Here is a 22,755-nt window from a genome sequence, read left to right on the forward strand (position 1 = left end):
TCGTGTAATATTTAATATATAATCTTGTGTCTTTAATATATAATATTGTGTACATCATTTAATATTTAATATATAATATTGTGTACATTATGTAATTGTGTGGTATACAATGTGTTTACTTTCAATATGTTATTGGTACTTTAACTTTAACTTTAACTTCCTGGTGTTTGTTTTTGTTTATGATTTCTCCACGAGTCCATATGTGAAGTGTGCTGCCCTCTAGTGGTCAACATGCGCATCTCGGGCGCTTGCTCGACATTGTTGTCTATTATTTACACTGCCCTCCTGTGTTGAATTTTAGTCTTGCAGGTTTTCTCTTCATAAATACAAGTTGTGTCGTGGTGAATTTTTTTTTTTTATCTTTAAAATGTTTGACGTTATTGCCGCAATTCTAAAAAAATGTTTTTTAAAGAATTTAGAAATCAATTTGAACAATCCCACTCGGTATCGTTTCCTCTCCTGTTACATACGCTGCATATGTATACATATATACCACCATCTGATTCTGATTTATTTTATACATTTATTTTTATGAATGTATTTTATACATTTATTTTATACATTTGTATAAAAAAATGGTTATAAAGGTATTTTATACATTTATTTTTAGACATGTATTTTATACATTTATTTTTAGACATGTATCTGTATACATTTATTTTTATAAACTTATTTTTAGACTTTTATTTGTATACATTTATTTGTATTATTTATTTGTGCACATGTATTTTAAAAAACATTTTTAGACATTTATTTGCATATATAAATGTGTGTACATTTATTTTATATTTGTTTTTAGACATTTTTACAAAAACATTTTTAGACATTTATTTGTGTACAATTGTTCTACCTCCAGTGTGTGAGACAAATATGACTAATGTGTGCAATCATGTGAAATTAAATGCAACACTTATTGATTGATTGATTTATTGATTGATTTCATCCATCCAGAAGTTTGTTGTTTGTTTTCTTCACGTCAAAGTCCACAGGCAGCAAGTGTTCCTTCTGAAAACGTCAAAGAGACAAAATGTTAACACATGACGATAACACATGACGATAAAACATGATGATAAAGTGATTTATCATAAAACATGATGATAGTGATTTATCATAAAACATGATGATAAGGTAATTTATGATAACACAAGATGATAACACATGATTATATCACATAATGATAAACTGATATTATGATAACACATGATGATAAAGTCATTTATGATAAAACATGATGATAAAGTGATTCATGACAACACATGATGATAAAGTCATTAATGATAACACATGATGATAACACGTGGTGGTAAAGTGATTCATGATAACACATGATGATATCACATGATAAAGTGATATTATGATAACACATGATGATGATGCGGTTTATGATAAAAATGACAACACATGATGATAAAGTGATATTATCATAAACATGATGATATAGTAATTTATAATAAGACATGATGATAACACACGATGATATCACATAATGATAGTGGTATTATGATAACACATGATGATGATGCAGTGGTTTATGATAAAAAATGATAACACATGATGATAAAGTGATATTAGGATTAAACATGGTGATAAAGTGATTCATGACAACACATGATGATACAGTCATTTATGATAACACATGATGATAACACATGGTGGTAAAGTGATTCATGATAACACATTCTGATAACACATGATGATATCACATGATGAAGTGATATTATGATAACACATGATGATGATGTGGTTTATGATAAAAATGATAACACATGACGATAAAGTGATATTATCATAAACATGATGATATAGTAATTTATAATAAGACATGATGATAACACACGATGATATCACATAATGATAGTGATATTATGATAACACATGATGATGATGAAGTGGTTTATGATAAAAAATGATAACACATGATGATAAAGTGATATTAGGATTAAACATGGTGATAAAGTGATTCATGATAACACATGATAGTATTTCTGATTCTGATAACACATGATGATATCACATGATGATACAGTCATTTATGATAACACATGATGATAACACATGGTGGTAAAGTGCTTCATGATAACACATTCTGATAACACATGATGATATCACATGATAAAGTCATATTATGATAACACATGATGATGATGCGGTTTATGATAAAAATGATAACACATGACGATAAAGTGATATTATCATAAACATGATGATGTAGTAATTTATAATAAGACATGATGATAACACACGATGATATCACATAATGATAGTGATATTATGATAACACATGATGATGATGAAGTGGTTTATGATAAAAAATGATAACACATGATGATAAAGTGATATTAGGATTAAACATGGTGATAAAGTGATTCATGACAACACATGATGATACAGTCATTTATGATAACACATGATGATAACACATGGTGGTAAAGTGATTCATGATAACACATTCTGATAACACATGATGATATCACATGATAAAGTGATATTATGATAACACATGATGATGATGTGGTTTATGATAAAAATGATAACACATGACGATAAAGTGATATTATCATAAACATGATGATATAGTAATTTATAATAAGACATGATGATAACACACGATGATATCACATAATGATAGTGATATTATGATAACACATGATGATGATGAAGTGGTTTATGATAAAAAATGATAACACATGATGATAAAGTGATATTAGGATTAAACATGGTGATAAAGTGATTCATGATAACACATGATAGTATTTCTGATTCTGATAACACATGATGATATCACATAATGATAAAGTGATATTATGATAACACATGATGATAAAGTGGTTTATGATAAAAAAAAATGATAAGACATGATGATAAAGTGATATTTAGGGATGATGTTTGATAAGAAATGATCGAGTTCGAGTCTATTATCGAATCCTCTTATCGAACCGATTCCTTATCGATTCTCTTATCGAGTCCAGATAGGTTGTTGTATATGGAAAAAAACACACAATATTTGGTTTAACAAAAGCTCAATTTTATTATATAAGAAAACAATTTAATCTAATAAATAAATAAATATTGACTGTTACCCCCCTAAAAAAATAAAATAAAATAAATAAACATTGACTGTTGTTACCCAAAGTATATTAAGTGAGATTTTTCAGAAAAAACAAATACATACAGTAACACAAAAACAACCTGTCTCTGTGATCACTATAAGTGTATAAATAATAATATAGTGTTAAATAAAATCAGTCCCTTGGGCACAAAACTGGAAATAATACAGCTCTCCAAAAAGTGCAATTCTGATGCTATTTGACATAACTGTTTATGATGCTTTGACATTTTTGCACTTTAAAGAAAGAAAGTAAATTCTATGAAGAGAAAGGTTGTTTGCAAATGTGGTTACAATGCTAAAAAATGAAAAGTTAAAGCTAAAAAAAGAAACACACTTTATTGAGTTAACATTATTTCTTTATAGGGGGAAAGATGTTATGAGCTAGGTAATATAACAACTACACTACCCATCATGCAACGGGAATGACGAGCATGCGCGGTAGCCCCGAAAAGTGTTGTTGCGTGTCGTCACCCGTGAAAGTAAACGTCAAGAACTCAGCCAACACGCCTCGTCTGCATTATTTATAATTAGACAGACAACACATATACAGTGTGAAAACAAAAGTTAAAAAAGGGAGATGTCATATATGTATAAACTGCGGTTGCTTTAAGAACGTTGCGCCAGCTGCCGTAAAGGAGGTGCGTTGCTAGCCTGGTTGCTATGTTTCCGGTGGGTCGTAAAAGTGTTCTTCATGTGTTTGTACCCTGCTCAAATCGCTCAGTAAAGTTATTCATTGGATTATACCTTTTGTTTTGAACTTTATTACACCTTGGAGCGCTTTTTCCCGTCCATTGTTTTCCTGCTTTCGCTATCTGCGCCTAATGACTGAGCTACGTGACTGATTTATTGTGATGTCACACGGAGCATTTCTGGTCGGGACGGGATTCGTTCCCAGGGATTCGAATAAAGAACCAACTCTTTTCTTTACTATAGTGGTCTCGATAACGGGTACCGGTTCTCAAAAAGGGATTCCAGTCCGAGGACTCGGTTATTTTCTTATCGAACAACCGGGAAAACCGGTTTCGAGTATCATCCCTATTGATATTATCATAAAACATGATGATAACGCAATTTATGATAACACATAATGATAACACATGATGATATCACATAATGATAAAGTGATATTATGATAACACATGATGGTGAAGTGATGATGAACTGCTAAATAATACAGGCATGGATCCTGCTGATATCATATTGGATCAATATCAGTATCGACCAACAACAAAAGCTCCGGCATGGTATCAGAAGAAATATGTGTGTGATGTCAAAAAGTCGACAATGTGAACAATCCAATAAAAACACTTCTGGTGAGAAGGAGAGCAGACCTTAAAGCGGGGGTGTCAAACTCATTTTAGATCGGGGGCCACATGGAGAAAAATCTACTCCCAAGTGGGCCGGACTGGTAAAATCACGGCACGATAACTTAAAAATAAAGACAACTTCAGATATTAAGATAAAAAAATAATATCAAAATCAAATTACAGGATGTTATTTATGACTGGTGCACTAAAATGTGGCTTTTTTTTTTTTTTTTTTTACATATGTAGCATAATCTACAAAGATACAAAGAATTTCTATTGTGACACCTAGTGGACACATTTAGAACAGCTGCTTCTTTCATTAAAAAAATTCAGCTCATTTTTATACTTAGCAAACTCATCCTGCGGGCCGGATAAAACCTGTTCGCGGGCCTGATCCGGCCCTCGGGCCGTACGTTTGACACCCCTGCCTTAAAGGGAAGAGAGCGTCTAGAAACCAGACCTAAGTCCAGCAGAAATTAGAAGGTGTTACGTAATGGAAACAGGTGTGTCCCACCCACCTGCAGTACTTGGTGCCACACTCCAGGTGCTCCTTGCAGCTGGAGCCCAGAGGCTTCATGGAGTTCCAGCGCCACAGCAGCGAGCGCTTGGTCCTCTGGATCACGCCGCTCCAGTCCTCGGGCGTGGGCAGCGAGCGCACCTGTGTGGAGCGCACGGCACAACGTGGAGACACAGAACAGGAAGTCGGGGCGTGAGCCAGCTCACCTGCGTGGCGCACAGCAGAGCCACGAGCAGCGAGAGAAGGAGCAGAGTCCGCACCAGAGCCGCCATCAGGTCCCAGGGTGCTCCCTGCGGCGGGACTAAGACCTTTATGGAGTCCAGGAAGAGCTTATCAGCACCGATTATTTATTGATGGCACTTATTATGCGTCAGCTGCTGGTCTTTAACCTGGCCACCGAGGACAGGTCCACGTGGAAGGTGCGCTACTTGCAGTGCTCTACTTACCCTCGGATCCACCAAACACACCTGGCAGCAGGACTAAACCTGCGAGCAGAGCATCGTGTCGCCTCACTGGGCCCCATCGGGAGCCTGTCTGCTCCTCATGAATATGTAAATGATATGCTAATCAGCAGACCGCCCACAATACCAAGCAAATACAACTATTTAGCACAGGGCAGTGTGATTGATCAAGACTGGGGGGTGCGAACGTATTTGGGCTGTCAGAAATAAAAGACTTAGTGTCGATTCAGCAACATAATTTTATAATTTTATATTTGCTCTAAGACTAAAGGGGCCAATTAAAACTCATTCAATTACCACGTGTTAATGTCTGCTGGTGTTACATATATACTTATAAGTGTATATTCAATATACTGCATAAATATATATTCAATATACTGCATAAATATACATTTAGTATAGTGCATACATGTATATTTAATATACTGAATAAATGAATATTCAATATACTGCAAAAATATATATTCAATATACTGCATAAATATACATTTAGTATACTGCATACATACTGTATATATTTAATATACAGCATAAATATATATATAATATACTGCATAAATATATACTGCATAGATATTATTTTATATACTGCAAAAATATATATTTAATATACTACATAAATATATATTAATATACTGCATACATATATATGAATATACTGCATAAATATATATTTAGTATACTGCAAAAATATATATTTAATATACTGCATAAATATATATTTAGTATACTGCATATATATATATATATATATATATATGTATATATATATATATATATATATATATATATGTATATATATATATATATATATATATATATATTAATATACTGCATAAATATATATTTAGCATACTGCAAAAATATGTATTTAATATACTGCATAAATATATATTTAGTATAGATGTAATATATTGCATAAATATATATTTAATGTAATGCATAAATACATATTTAGTATACTGCATATACTGTATATATATTTAATATACTGCATACAAATATATTTCATATATGCATTAATATATATTTCATATACTGCATAAATATATATTATCAATATACTGCATGAATATATATTTAATGTACTGCATAAATATATATGTAGTATACTGCATAAATGTATATTTAGTATACTGCATTAATATATATTTAATATACTGCATACATATATATTTAATATACTGCATTTATATTTAATATAATGCATACATATATATTTAATATACTGCATGAATATACATTTAATATACTGCATAAGTATATATTTAATATACTGCATAAATATATATATATTCAATATATTGTATAAATTAATCAAATCTAAACTCCAAACATCTCAGAACAAGCTAGTCAGGTTACTTCTAGACCTCCACCCCAGATCCCACCTCACTCCTACCCACTTCTCTAAAGTGGGCTGGCTCAAGGTGGAGGACAGAGTTAAACAACTTGCACTGAGCCTAGTCTATAAAATCTGCTACACCTCCCTGATACCGAAGTACATGTCAAACTACTTCCTTAACGTAAATGACCGCCATAACCACAACACCAGGGGGTGCTCCACTAACCATGTTAAACCCAGATTCCGAACTAACAAAGGTCTTAACTCATTCTCTTTCTATGCCACATCAATGTGGAATGCGCTCCCAACAGGTATTAAAGAAAGGGCATCTCTATCCTCCTTCAAAACCGCAATAAAAGTTCACCTCCAGGCAGCTACAACCCTAAACTAACACCCTCCCCGGATTGCTAATAATCAAATGTAAACAATCAAATGCAGATACTTTTTCTTTTTCTTATGCCTTCTGATCTATCTCTCTCTCTCTCTCTCTCTCTCTCTCTCTCTCTCTCTCTCTCTCTCTCTCTCTCGTCTCTCTCTCTCTATCCACTACTTGATGTCCATATCCCCCCCCTCCAAACCCCTGATTGTAAATAATTAAATGTGATTATCTTATGTGATGACTGTATTATGATGATAGTATATATGATAGTATATATCTGTATCATGAATCAATTTAAGTGGACCCCGACTTAAACAAGTTGAAAAACTTATTCGGGTGTTACCATTTAGTGGTCAATTGTACGGAATATGTACTTCGCTGTGCAACCTACTAATAAAAGTCTCAATCAATCAATCAATCAATCAAACCATATGAACCATCTCCAGCTTTAAGGAACCTCAGAGTGGTCTCCTGCTGACACGTTAGAACCATATGAACCATCTCCAGCTCTGAGAACCTCAGTGTGAGGTCTCCTGCTGACATGTTTGAACCATATGAACCATCTCCAGCTCTGAGAACCTCAGTGTGAGGTCTCCTGCTGACATGTTAGAACCATATGAACCATCTCTAGCTCTGAGAACCTCAGTGTGAGGTCTCCTGCTGACATGTTAGAACAATATGAACCGTCTCCAGCTCTGAGAACCTCAGTGTGAGGTCTCCTGCTGACATGTTAGAACCATATGAATCATCTCCAGCTTTAAGGAACCTCAGAGTGGTCTCCTGCTGACACGTTAGAACCATATGAACCATCCCCAGCTCTGAGAACCTCAGTGTGAGGTCTCCTGATGACATGTTAGAACCATATGAACCGTCTCCAGCTCTGAGAACCTCAGTGTGAGGTCTCCTGCTGACATGTTAGAACCATATGAATCATCTCCAGCTTTAAGGAATCTCAGAGTGGTCTCCTGCTGACATGTTAGAACCATATGAACCATCTCCAGCTCTGAGTACCTCAGGGGGTGGTCTCCTGCTGACATGTTAGAACCATATGAACCATCTCCAGCTCTGAGAACCTCAGAGAGCTTTTTTTTTTTTTAGCACAATGACTAGGGAAGGTTGTTTGCATTGCGTCATATAAGTATTGTCACGTGGGTGGGTCGCAGCTGGCTGCGGGGTTGTTCTTCCAATGCAAAAAACGGCTCCGGACGACAGCGTGAAGGTGAGCTTGGATTTATTCAACATAAATCACTCAAACTACCATCAAAAAAGCAAACAATAAAGCAAAAAGGCAAGCGTGCCAAAAACACAAACGAAGCTGCTACTGAGCAGAAGCTATGACGTGGACTATGAAAACTTACTTAGTCAGAATGATACCTGAACTGGTGTGACATAAAGACAATGAACGCAGAACGAGTGAACAGAAAGAAAGACTTAAATAACACAGACATGATTAACAACAGGTGCGTGACTCAAAACGTGAAACAGGTGCGTGACATGACAGGTGAAAACTAATGGGTGACCATGGAAACCAAACCAAACAAGGAAGTGACACCAGGAACTAAAAAAAGAGTCCACAAAACAAACAGCACATGGCCAAACAAAAACATGATCAACAGACATGACAAGTATAAGCAAGTGCGCCCATTCAGAGCACAGCTAAAGGTCATTGATGTGAATTACTCACATTGTCCACTAGATGGCGACAACCCAATAGCGTCAAACTATTAAAATGTTAGCAATCTTTTGGGTAAGATTCCTTATTAACTCATGATGTCTCGGCCACCGGGTGGCGGCAATGTTCCGTGCACAACATAGAGACGAATGCTGTCCGGAAGCGACTGAAGAGCATTTTTTAATAGAAAGAGAAAACGAAAGTGACGTTGGTGCGCAACAACGTACAGAAGAATATAGCAACTTCACAAATGTTTATCCGCTTTGAAGAGAAAGGATGGGTCCCTGCATGCGCGTAGACGACGTCACTTACGTCGACTTGTTTGAAGCCGGTCGTGTCACTGTTTCCATGGTTTTCTGTTTTGAATAATGTCACATAAAAGATGACATACAACAAAACTTTACTTTATACAGTATTTACTTTTAAACCGTAGAGAAAGTGCTCAGCAGCCTCAAATAGCCAAGAAAACAATCGTTTTGGGCTAATTTGAGTGTAATACTAATTAGTTGAACTATGTATTGAGTGTAGTAGTAAAACTTTAACTATGAACTTAGTGTAATACTAATTAATTGAGCTATGAATTGAGTGTAATAGTAAAACTTTAACTATGAACTTAGTGTAATACTAATTAATTGAGCTATGAATTGAGTGTAATACTAATTAGTTGAACTATGAATTGAGTGTAATACTAATTAGTTGGAGTCTGAATATAATCAGGCAGCCACAAGCGGATGTTTTTCTAATTGGAGTTAAAGGAGAGAAACCACTTGGGTGCTCAGAGAAGAAATGAAATGTGACCAATGAAGATGCTTGGTGAAGCAGACTCTGGACTTCTCACCAGACTTTGGCCAAGCAGCCCTTGGTGATTCCACCGGTGCCTGTATCAATACGAAGTTGGTATCAGCTTGATGTTGTATCAATACAAAGTTGGTATGAGGTTGATGTTGTATCAATACAAAGGTTGGTATCAGTATCAACTTTATTGTATCAATACAATTATCAGTATCAGCTTGATATTGTATCAATACCAAGGTTGGTATCAGTGTCAGCTTGATATTGCATCAATATATCAGTATAAGCTTGAAATTGGGTTATCAATACAAAAGTTGGTATTAGTATGAGTTTGATATTGTATCAATACAAAGGTTGGTATTAGTATCAGCTTAATATTGTGGTATTAATCCAAATATTGGTATCCAGCTTGATAGTGTATCACTCCAAAGGTTGGTATCAGTATCAGCTTGATGTTGTATCAATCAGTATCAGCTTGAAATTGTATTACTACAAAAGTTGGTATTGGTATCAGTTTGATATTGTATCAATATATCTGTATAAGCTTGATATTGGGTTATCAATACAAAAGTTGGTATTAGTATCAGTTTGATATTGTATCAATACAAAGGTTGGTATTAGTATCAGCTTAATATTGTGGTATTAATCCAAATATTGGTATCCAGCTTGATAGTGTATCACTCCAAAGGTTGGTATCAGTATCAGCTTGATGTTGTATCAATCAGTATCAGCTTGATATTGTATTACTACAAAAGTTGGTATTGGTATCAGTTTGATATTGTATCAATATATCTGTATAAGCTTGATATTGGGTTATCAATACAAAAGTTGGTATTAGTATCAGTTTGATATTGTATCAATACAAAGGTTGATATAAAAGGTTGGTATTAGTATCATCTTAAAATTGTGGTATTAATCCAAATATTGGTATCCAGCGTGATAGTGTATCAATCCAAAGGTTGGTATCAGTATCAGCTTTATTGTATCAATACAATTATCAGTATCAGCTCGATATTGTATCAATACCAAGGTTGGTATCAGTGTCAGCTTGATATTGTGTCAATATATCAGTATAATCTTGATATTGGGTTATCAATACAAAAGTTGGTATTAGTATCAGTTTGATATTGTATCAATACAAAGGTTGGTATAAAAGGTTGGTATTAGTATCAGCTTAATATTGTGGTATTAATCCAAATATTGGTATCCAGCGTGATAGTGTATCAATCCAAAGGTTGGTATCAGTATCAGCTTGATGTTGTATCAATCAGTATCAGCTTGATATTGTATCACTACAAGTATCAGTGTCAGCTTGACATTGCTACAATCCAAAGGTTGGTATCAGTATCAGCTTGATAATGTGTCAATCACAAAAGTTTGTATGAGTATCAGCTCTATATTGTGGTATCAATACAAAATGTGGTGTCAGCATTGGGTTGATATCCATTTTCTACCGCTTGTCCCCTTGGATTCAGTACCCTCCTATGCAACTGGCTGCTTGACTTCCTCACAGACAGACCCCAATCTGTGAGAGTGGGCAACAACACCTCCAGTGCCATCTCCCCAGGGCGCAGCCCCCCAGGGACTGCGTCCTGAGTCTGCCACGCTCCACTCTTCATCAACGGCACAACGGTGGGGATTGTAAGCAGCACCAAGTTCCTGGGGGTGCAGATAACTGACATTATGACCTGGTCCCTACACACTTGTAAAAAGAGCTCAGCAGCGCATGCACTTTTTGCGTGGGATGAAAAGAGCACAGCTCCTCCCCCCATTCTCACCACATTCTACAGAGGCACTATAGAGAGCCTGCTGACCAATTGCATCTCTGTCTGGACTGGAGCCTGCAATGCCTCAGACTGGAAGTCTCTGCAAAGAGTGGGGAGGACGGCGGAAAAGATCATCAGGACTCCTCTTCCTCCTATCCAGGAGATTGCAAAAAGCCGCTGCCTGACCAGGGCTCAGAAAATCTGCAGAGACTCCTCCCACCCCCACCAAGGACTGTTTCCACTGCTGGACTCTAGAAAGAGGTCCGCATTCTCCGTAGCAGAACCTCCAGGTTCTGTAACAGCTTCTTCCCTCAGGCCGTAAGACTCTTGAACGCATCATTATAATCCCCTCAACTCCCCCCAAAAATGGATGAACTCGCTGGAATAAAAAGACAATATAACATACATCCATAAACGTAGATGCATATGCGAAAGTGCAATATATTTATCTTTACAGTAATCTATTTATTTATATCTGCACCTTATTGCTTTTTTATCCTGCACTGCCAACCAGCTAATGCAACGAAATTTAGTTCTTATCTGTACTGTAAAGTTCAAATTTGAATGACAATAAAAAGGAAGTCTAAGTCTAAGTCTAAGACCCACAAACACTGGCTGAGTAACAACAACACGAACGTTGCATGGAAATTTCTCTGCCAGTTTCTGCATCCCACAGGGATTCTTCTTTTGTGTTTCTGCACCTGCAGTTCCCACACAAGGTTGCAACATTGTTTGTCAACACTGCGCTCATTTTGTCGCACATTTGACCCTTTGATGTTCTGTGTACCTACACTCTGTCCTCCTCCTGTCTAGGCCTGCTGTGTGTGTGTGTGTGTGTGTGTGTGTGTGTGTGTGTGTGTGTGTGTGTGTGTGTGTGTGTGTGTGTGTGTGTGTGTGTGTGTGTGTGTGTGTGTGTGTGTGTGTGTGTGTGTGTGTGTGTGTGTGTGTGTGTGTGTGTGTGTGTGTGTGTGTGTGTGTGTGTATGGTACACAGAACATACATTTCCACAGTTCTATTAGCCCCGGGTCCAGTGGACCCATGACATCTTATATGTAATAGAAATGTGTAGGGGGGGTGTATGGTGTGTGTTCATTAAATATGTATTCTGATATATGTTCTTCACAGAAAATGAGCCAAAGCCAGTGAGTCTCAGCTTGAAAAATAAATTAATTGTATCATTTTTCTTTTAATAAAGATCGAAAACGGGTCCCACAGAACCGAACGCCACACACGGGTTAAGTCGACATAAAATTTTAGACTTGTCATTTGTGTATTAGTCTGTTTATGTCGACATAACATTTTAGACTTGTCATTTGTGCATCAGTCTGTTTATGTCGACATACTATTTTAGACATGTCATTTGTGTATCAGTCTGTTTATGTCGACATACTATTTTAGACATGTCATTTGCGTATCAGTCCGTTTGTGTTTACATAACATTTTAGACTTGTCATTTGTGTATCAGTCTGTTTATGTCGACATAACATTTTAGACTTTCATTTGTGTATCAGTCCGTTTGTGTTTACATAACATTTTAGACTTGTCATTTGTGTATAACTCTGTTTAAGTCAACATAAAATTTTAGACGTGTCATTTGTGTATCAGTCTGTTTATGTCGACATACTGTTTTAGACATGTCATTTGTGTATAAGTCTGTTTGTGTTTACATAACATTTTAGACTTGTCATTTGTCTATCAGTCTGTTTATGTTGACATAACATTTTAGACTTGTCATTTGTGCATCAGTCTGTTTATGTCGACATAACATTTTAGACTTTCATTTGCGTATCAGTCTGTTTATGTCGACATAACATTTTAGACTTGTAATTTGTGTATAAGTCTGTTTATGTCGACATAACATTTTAGACTTGTAATTTGTGTATAAGTCTGTTTATGTCGACATAACATTTTAGACTTGTCATTTGTGTATCAGTCCGTTTATGTCGACATGCGTTGTATTGTTAGAATTTTTGCTAAAGAGGGTGGAACAAGACCAAGTACAGTTTAGTTACACTGCAGTAAAACACACTGCCTTCCTGTTCAGTGCAAAGTAAGCTTCAGAATAAAAGCATGGATTAACAGCAGCAACCTAACAAAATGCACACATTTATTGTTTGTTATTTTCTACATGGTTGGCCAGCAGGAGGACATTTTGTGCGATGAAGTTGTCGGCGAGACGCCAGCCTGCTTGCCGAGCATTGCCGATGTGCTCTTGAGCAACATATTGGAGGCCTTGCGGTGCAGTCTGAAGATGGCGTGATCAGGGAGACGTGTCCTGGAGAGGAAGTGAGCAGCGAGTGTGAGAGAAAAGAGGCCAGCGTGTGACAGCAGTGACAGGAAGTGAGCCAGCAGCCAATCACAGCTTGGCACACACTCTGGCCGCCATCAACGCCAAACATTAGACGTCATCATGTGCCAGCTTTGGACCTGACGGGAAGGGGAGGAGTCACGGGGGGAAAGCCCTCAAAAGGGAGGCGCTATGTGACGCAATGCATGCTGGGATGGTACGGCGAGGGAAGGGAGGAGCAACTTTCAAGCAAGTGAGAGAAAAGTCACCAGATGGAGCCATGAATCCATCCAAGGGAGTCACATCTTTGAAAGACTCCTTTAAACACTCAACATTTTAATATAATAATACAATATATAATATTTTACTTGTTTCTACTTCCTCTAAAATATTTTACTTGTTTCTACATCCTGTACAATATAATATTTTACATGTTTCTACACTCTATAAAATAATATAATATATATTTTACATGTTTCTACACTCTATAAAATAATGTAATGTATCATATTTTACATGTTTATACATCCTATAAAATAATATATCATATTTTACATGTTTCTACATCCTATAAAATCATATAATATATAATATTTTACATGTTTCTACATCCTATAAAATAATATAATATTTTACATGTTTCTACACTCTATAAAATAATATAATATATAATATTTTACATGTTTCTACATATAATGTATAATATTTTATGTTTCTACATTCTATAAAATAATATAATGTATAATATTTTACATGTTTCTGCATCCTATACAATATTTTAATATATAATTTTTTACATGTTTCTACACCCTATAAAATAATATAATATATACTATATTACATGTTTCTACACTCTATAAAATAATATATATTTTACATGTTTCTACATTCTATAAAGTAATATAATATATAATATTATACATGTTTCTACATCCTATAAAATAATATAATGTATAATATTTTACATGTTTCTACATCCTATAAAATATTATGATTTATAACATTTTACATGTTTCTACGCCCTATAAAATAATACAATATATAATATTTTACATGTTTCTACATCCTAAAAAATAATATATAATATTTTACATGTTTCTACACTCTATAAAATAATATAATATATATTTGACATGTTTCTACATCCTATAAAATAATATAATGTATACTATTTTATGTTTCTACATTCTATAAAATATAATATATCATGTTTTACATGTTTCTGCATCCTACAAAATATTTTAATATATAACATTTTACATGTTTCTTCACCCTATAAAATAATATCATACATTATATCCCGCGACCCCGAAAGGGACAAGCGGTAGAAAATGGATGGATGGGTATAATAATTTACATGTTTTACACCCTATAAAATAATATAATATATCATATTTTACATGTTTCTACATTCTATAAAATAATATAATATATAATATATTACATGTTTCTACACTCTACAAAATAATATAATATATAATATTTTACATGTTTCTACATTCTATAAAGTAATATAACATATAATATTATACATGTTTCTACATCCTATAAAATAATATAATGTATATTTTACATGTTTCTACATCCTATAACATATTATGATTTATATTTTACATGTTTCTACATCCTATGAAATAATATAATAAATAATATTTTACATGTTTCTACAGCCAATAAAATAATATTATATATAATATTTTACCTGTTTCTACACCCTATAAAATAATATAATATAATATAGGCTCCAGCACCCCCCGCAACCCCAAAAGGGACAAGCGGTAGAAAATGGACGGATGGATGGATAACATGTTTCTACATCCTATAAAATAGTTTTATACATAATATTTTACATGTTTCTACATCCTATAAAATATTTTAATACATAATATTTTACATGTTTCTACACTCAATAAAATAATATTACATATTTTACATGTTTCTACACCCTACACAATAATATAATGTATATTTTGCATGTTTCTACATCTTATAAAACAATATAATATAATATTTTACATGTTTTTACACCCTATAAAATAATATATCATATTTTACATTTTTCTACAGCCTATAAAACATTTTAATGTACAACATTTTACATGTTTCTACACTCCATAAAATAATATAGTATATAATATTTTACATGTTTTCTACTTCCTATAAAATATTTTAATATATAATATTTTACATGTTTCTACACTCTATAAAATAAAATAACATAATATTTTACATGTTTCTACACCCTATAAAATAATATAATGTATAATATTTTACATGTTTCTACATCCTACAAAAGAATATATACTAATTGTACATGTTTTTACACCCTATAAAATAATATCAAATATCATATTTTACATGTTTCTGTTACGGCACATGCACATACTGTCATTCCCTCCGCTGCTGGAGCAGTAAGATGTTCCGCTGAGAGAGCAGTCGGACACGCCCCCGCACGCCCTGTAGGCGCATGGCCGCGGGCAATCTGCAATCAGCGCACCTGGATCTGATGAGCTTTAGCAGTGTAAAGACCCAACGCAACAGACAATCCAGTTTTTACACCCTATAAAATAACATAATATATAATATTTGACATGTTTCCACATCCTATACAATAATATAATATATAATATTTTACATGTTTCTACATCCTATAAAATAACAAAATATATAATAGTTTACATGTTTCTACATCCTATCAAACAATATAATATATATTGTACATGTTTTTACACCCTATAATATAATATAATATATAATATTTTACATGTTTCTACATCCTGCACAATAATATAATATATAATATTTTACATGTTTTTACATCCTATAAAATAATATATTTTACATGTTTCCACACCCTATAAAATAATATAAAATATAATATTAATAGATTTCACATACAGTTTATGACTTTGTGGAGGCGTCATCTGTTTACACTTTCATGGAGTTTGGTGACAGGAAGTGTGTGTAAACTGCTAAAAATGTATTTTCACCGACATGTTGTTGTTATGCACACATTTACTGTTTTCATGGCAACATTCAGTGTACATATGCATGTTGTGTACACATATTTACTGTTTCCATGGCAACATTTAGTGTACATGTCATCCATGCCGGCAGTGAGTGTGTGTTAATCGTCTGTCATTGTTTGGCCGCCATGTTCACGCATGCATCACTGCATCAGGTGCTGTCACATGGCGAGGCGTGTGAACGGTTGCCTAGGCAACACGCCCATCTGAGCGAACACCGGATGGTGACAGCGTGATGGCGGACATTTTTTAAATTTTTTATTTTACCTCGTATTCGCAATCCTTATGTAAGACAAGAACACATGTTTTTCTTTTTTAAATGTATTCTAAATCCTAAATAGGTGATAGCAAAAGTCAGCTAACAATTGGAGTCGCTCCCTGAGTTAGAATGCATCCAAAAATAAATATATGTGTACTTGTCTTACAAAATGATAGACAACAAAAAAGTGCAGTTCCTCTTTAAAATGTTGTTTTGTACACAAAAGTGACATCTTGCAAGATGATTACAATGAAATGTTCCCTCATGAATAATTACAACAATATTTCAACATGTGACATGAAGGCCATCACATGTCTACACCTGCATGTCTGAAGAGGAGCAGGAAGAAGCAGAGCTCATTGAATCCAATGTCATTCTTTCACCTGCCACTAGGTGGTGGCGACATGACATCGATAATGACATACAATAAAGATACAATAAAAACAATAATAATAATGATAATAATAATTGATGATAATAATAATAACAACGATAATAACAATGATAATAATAACAATATGAATAGTAATAATAACAATAATAATAATAATAATAATAATAACAATAATATTAGTAATAATGTTAATAACAATAATAATAATATTGTTAATAACAATAATAATAATAATAACAACAACAACAATAACAACAACAATAATAATAATTATAACATTATTAATAATAACAATAATTATAATTTGGTCAGCATGATATTCCTGGCAGCCAATCAGAAGCTTGTTAGACGTTTGTAATAATAAAATAGAAATATGAATCATTTATGAACATCTGAGTTGGTGAAGAAATTAGTCCAATCATCTAGTTATGAATGGGTTATAAATATATAAGAATTAATCATCTATTTATGAATGTGCTATAAAGATATAATACTTGATCATCTAGTTATGAATGTGTTATAAAGATATAATACTTGATCTTCTAGTTATGAATGTGTTATTAAGATATAATACTTGATCTTCTAGTTATGAATGTGTTATAAAGATATAATAATTGCTCATCAATTTATACATGTTATAAAGATATAATAATTGATCATCTAGTTATGAATGTGATATAAAGATATAATACTTGATCTTCTAGTTATGAATGTGTTATAAAGATATAATGATTGCTCGTCAATTTATACATGTTATAAAGATATAATAATTGATCATCTAGTTATAAATGTGTTATAAAGATAGAATAATTGATCATCTAGTTATGAATGTGTTATACAGATTATAATAATTGATCATCTAATTATGAATGTGTTATGAAGATATAATAATTGATCATCTAGGTAAGAATGAGTTATAAATATATAATAATTGATCATCTAGATGTGAATGTGTTATAAAGATATAATAATTGATCTTCTAGTTATGAATGAGTTATAAATATATCATAATTGATCATCTAGTTATGAATGTGTTTTACATATATAATAATTGATCATCAAGTTATGAATGTGTTAAAGATATGATAATTGATCATCTAGTTGTGAATGTCTTATTAAGATATAATAATTGATATTCTAGTTATGAATGTGTGATACAGCTATAATAATTGATAATCTAGTTATGAATGTGTTATAAAGATATAATAATTGATCATCTAGGTATGAATGTGTTGTAAAGATATGATAATTGATCATCTAGTTATGAATGTGTTAAAAAGATATAATAATGGATCATTTAGTTATGAATGTGTTTTAAAGATATAATAATTGATCATCTAGTTATGAGTGTGTTATAAAGATATAATAATTGACCATCTAGATGTAAATGTGTTATAAAGATATAATAATTGATCAGTTAGTTATAAATGTGTTATAAAGATATAATAATTGATTATGTAGTTATGAATTTGTTATTTAGATATAATAATTGATCATCTAGTTATGGGTGTGTTATAAAGATATACTAATTGATCTTCTAGTTATGAATGTGCTATAAAGATATAATAATTGATCATCTAGTTATGAATGTTTTATAAACAATATAATAATTGATCATCTAGTTATGAATGTTTTATAAAGATATAATAATTGATAATCTAGTTATGAATGTGTTATAAAGATAGAATAATTGATCATCTAGCTATGAGTGTGTTATAAAGATATTAAAATTGATCATCTAGGTATGAATGTGTTATACAGATATAATAATTGATCATCCAATTATGAATGTGTTATAAAGATATAATAATTGATCATCTAGATGTAAATGTGTTATAAAGATATACTAATTGATCTTCTAGTTATGAATGTGTTATAAAGATATCATAATTGATCATTGAGTTATGAATATGTGATACGGATATAATAATTGATCATCTAGTCATGAATGTGTTATAAAGATATTTTAATTGATCATGGAGTTATGATTATCTAGTTATGAATGTGTTATAAAGATATAATAATCGATCATCTAGTTATAAAAGTGTTGTAAAGATAAAATAGTTGATCTTCTAGTTATGAATGTGTTATAAATATAAAATAATTAACCTTCTAGTTATGAATGTTATAAAGATTAAATCATTGATCATCTAGTTATGAATGTGTTATAAAGATATGAAAATTGATCACCTAGTTATGAATGTGTTTTAAGATATAAATGATCATCTAGTTATGAATGTGTTATAAAAATATAATAATTGATCATCTAGTTATGAATGTGTTATAAAGATATAATACTTGATCTTCTGGTTATGAATGTGTTATAAAGATATAATGATTGCTCGTCAATTTATACATGTTATAAAGATATAATAATTGATCATCTAGTTATAAATGTGTTATAAAGATAGAATAATTGATCATCTAGTTATGAATGTGTTATACAGATTATAATAATTGATCATCTAATTATGAATGTGTTATGAAGATATAATAATTGATCATCTAGGTAAGAATGAGTTATAAATATATAATAATTGATCATCTAGATGTGAATGTGTTATAAAGATATAATAATTGATCTTCTAGTTATGAATGAGTTATAAATATATCATAATTGATCATCTAGTTATGAATGTGTTTTACATATATAATAATTGATCATCAAGTTATGAATGTGTTAAAGATATGATAATTGATCATCTAGTTGTGAATGTCTTATTAAGATATAATAATTGATCTTCTAGTTATGAATGTGTGATACAGCTATAATAATTGATAATCTAGTTATGAATGTGTTATAAAGATATAATAATTGATCATCTAGGTATGAATGTGTTGTAAATATATGATAATTGATCATCTAGTTATGAATGTGTTAAAAAGATATAATAATGGATCATTTAGTTATGAATGTGTTTTAAAGATATAATAATTGATCATCTAGTTATGAGTGTGTTATAAAGATATAATAATTGACCATCTAGATGTAAATGTGTTATAAAGATATAATAATTGATCAGTTAGTTATAAATGTGTTATAAAGATATAATAATTGATCATGTAGTTATGAATTTGTTATTTAGATATAATAATTGATCATCTAGTTATGGGTGTGTTATAAAGATATACTAATTGATCTTCTAGTTATGAATGTGCTATAAAGATATAATAATTGATCATCTAGTTATGAATGTTTTATAAACAATATAATCATTGATCATCTAGTTATGAATGTTTTATAAAGATATAATAATTGATAATCTAGTTATGAATGTGTTATAAAGATAGAATAATTGATCATCTAGTTATGAGTGTGTTATAAATATATTAAAATTGATCATCTAGGTATGAATGTGTTATACAGATATAATAATTGATCATCCAATTATGAATGTGTTATAAAGATATAATAATTGATCATCTAGATGTAAATGTGTTATAAAGATATACTAATTGATCTTCTAGTTATGAATGTGTTATAAAGATATCATAATTGATCATTGAGTTATGAATATGTGATACGGATATAATAATTGATCATCTAGTCATGAATGTGTTATAAAGATATTTTAATTGATCATGGAGTTATGATTATCTAGTTATGAATGTGTTATAAAGATATAATAATCGATCATCTAGTTATAAAAGTGTTGTAAAGATAAAATAGTTGATCTTCTAGTTATGAATGTGTTATAAATATAAAATAATTAACCTTCTAGTTATGAATGTTATAAAGATTAAATCATTGATCATCTAGTTATGAATGTGTTATAAAGATATGAAAATCGATCACCTAGTTATGAATGTGTTTTAAGATATAAATGATCATCTAGTTATGAATGTGTTATAAAGATATAATAATTGATCATCTAGTTATGAATGTGTTATAGAAAGATAGAAGAGAGAAGTTGGTTGCTAGGTAACGATCATTGATGGACAGTTGCAGGAAAGTATTGTGTCTGTGCACAAAGTGACCTTCTGGGTTTTGTGCGCGCTTAAAGGCCACCCCTCCCTCCCTCCCCCGCACACACACACACACCCGCTACATCACCATGGCAACACTTGTGCACAGCTGAGCCGAGGGGTGACGACAGAAGTAGTTCTAAAGTGACGATCTAATCAAAGATGTCTACTATCTCATCCCAGCCAGTGTGCTTATGGACAAAACACGCCTATTCTCTTCCATCATTAGTGTCTGAGGACAATGTCTTCAACATGGAAATGCACATATTTGAAATAGTTATTCAAAACTAATAAGTTGAGAGCATATTCTCTTATCACATTGACAATACGATAAACAATAAATAAAAGTTGATTGTGAATAATTGATTTTCCTTATTGGAATATTGTAACAATATAGAAATCCATAAAGTATTCACGTCTTGTTACGTCACAGCCTTATTCGAAAATAGAATAGACTAATTGTCCTCAAAATTCTACACGCAATACCCCAAAATAAAAATGTGAAAAGTTAGTTTTTTTAAATGTTGCAAATGTATTAAAAATAAAAAAGTGAAAAATGACATACAGTAAGCATTCAGACACTTTGATCAATACTTAGTTGATGCACCTTTGGCACAAATTCAACATTAAGTCTTTTTTAATACAATGCCCCAAGCTTGGTACGTCTATCTTTGGGCACTTTCTCTCTTTCCTCTTTGCAGCACCTCTCAAGCTCCATCAGCTTGGATGGGAAGATTTGCATCCAGGATGTCTCTGTACATTGCTGCATTCATCTTTCCCTCTCTGCTGACTAGTCTCCCAAATTAAATGGAATTAAATGCTATTTAGGTAATTGACTCCTTTTCTGCAGCTGATGTTCTAACATGCTGTACACGTGTAGCAACATCTACAACACAACTTGTCAATTTGGACTCATTACAAGGGGACACATTTTATTTCAGCATACTTGTGTGCGTCCAGAAAATGTGTCCCCAGTCATGAGTACAACAGGAAATGTTTAGATGATTTGTTTGTGTAGAAATGTGACCATCTACATTACCAACAACAACGTAACCACATTTTATATTATTACTTTTATATATTAACTTTCACTCATATGCAGCGGAACTACGTTGTATACAAACATGCAAGTGTTGCCACATGGCTCCGCCCCCTCTGAAGTCAAGAATTGCTATTGCGACATCCAGTGGACACATTTAGAACAGCAGTTTCTAGTGATGTGCGATACCGCTGATTTTTGATTTGATACTGATATTTTTTGTGAATATACCGAACCTTTCCGGGAGACTCCCGAATTTCAGTGCCTCTCCCGAGACAACCATTCTCCCGAATTTCTCCCGATCTCCAGCCGGACAACAGGCACGCCCCCTCCAGGTCAATGTGGACCTGAGTGAAGACAGCCTGTCGTCACGTCCGCTTTTTCTCCATATAAACGTCGTGCCGGCCCAGTCACGTCATAACATCTATGGCTTTTGGAG

The 22,755-nt window shown here is 32.6% G+C and overlaps 1 protein-coding gene across 4 annotated transcripts in view; it reads right to left on the reverse strand.

Moving 5' to 3' along the window:
* Nucleotides 1–943: 943 nt before the first annotated feature.
* The window catches only part of LOC133656145 (liver-expressed antimicrobial peptide 2), a 128,479-nt gene continuing 106,667 nt past the window's right edge, over nt 944–22,755 (reverse strand). For all 4 annotated transcript variants that reach the window (XM_062057029.1, XM_062057030.1, XM_062057028.1 and 1 more), the window contains 3 exons: nt 5,140–5,241; nt 4,935–5,074; nt 944–1,005 (listed from right to left, as the gene is read on the reverse strand). In XM_062057029.1, the coding sequence (XP_061913013.1) occupies nt 972–1,005; nt 4,935–5,074; nt 5,140–5,205 (240 nt within the window). In that variant the 5' untranslated portion in view covers nt 5,206–5,241 and the 3' untranslated portion in view covers nt 944–971. The remainder of the gene's footprint in view (nt 1,006–4,934; nt 5,075–5,139; nt 5,242–22,755) is intronic.

The sequence above is a fragment of the Entelurus aequoreus genome, linkage group LG08 (assembly GCF_033978785.1).
Source record: "Entelurus aequoreus isolate RoL-2023_Sb linkage group LG08, RoL_Eaeq_v1.1, whole genome shotgun sequence".
Taxonomy (NCBI): Eukaryota; Metazoa; Chordata; class Actinopteri; order Syngnathiformes; family Syngnathidae; genus Entelurus; species Entelurus aequoreus.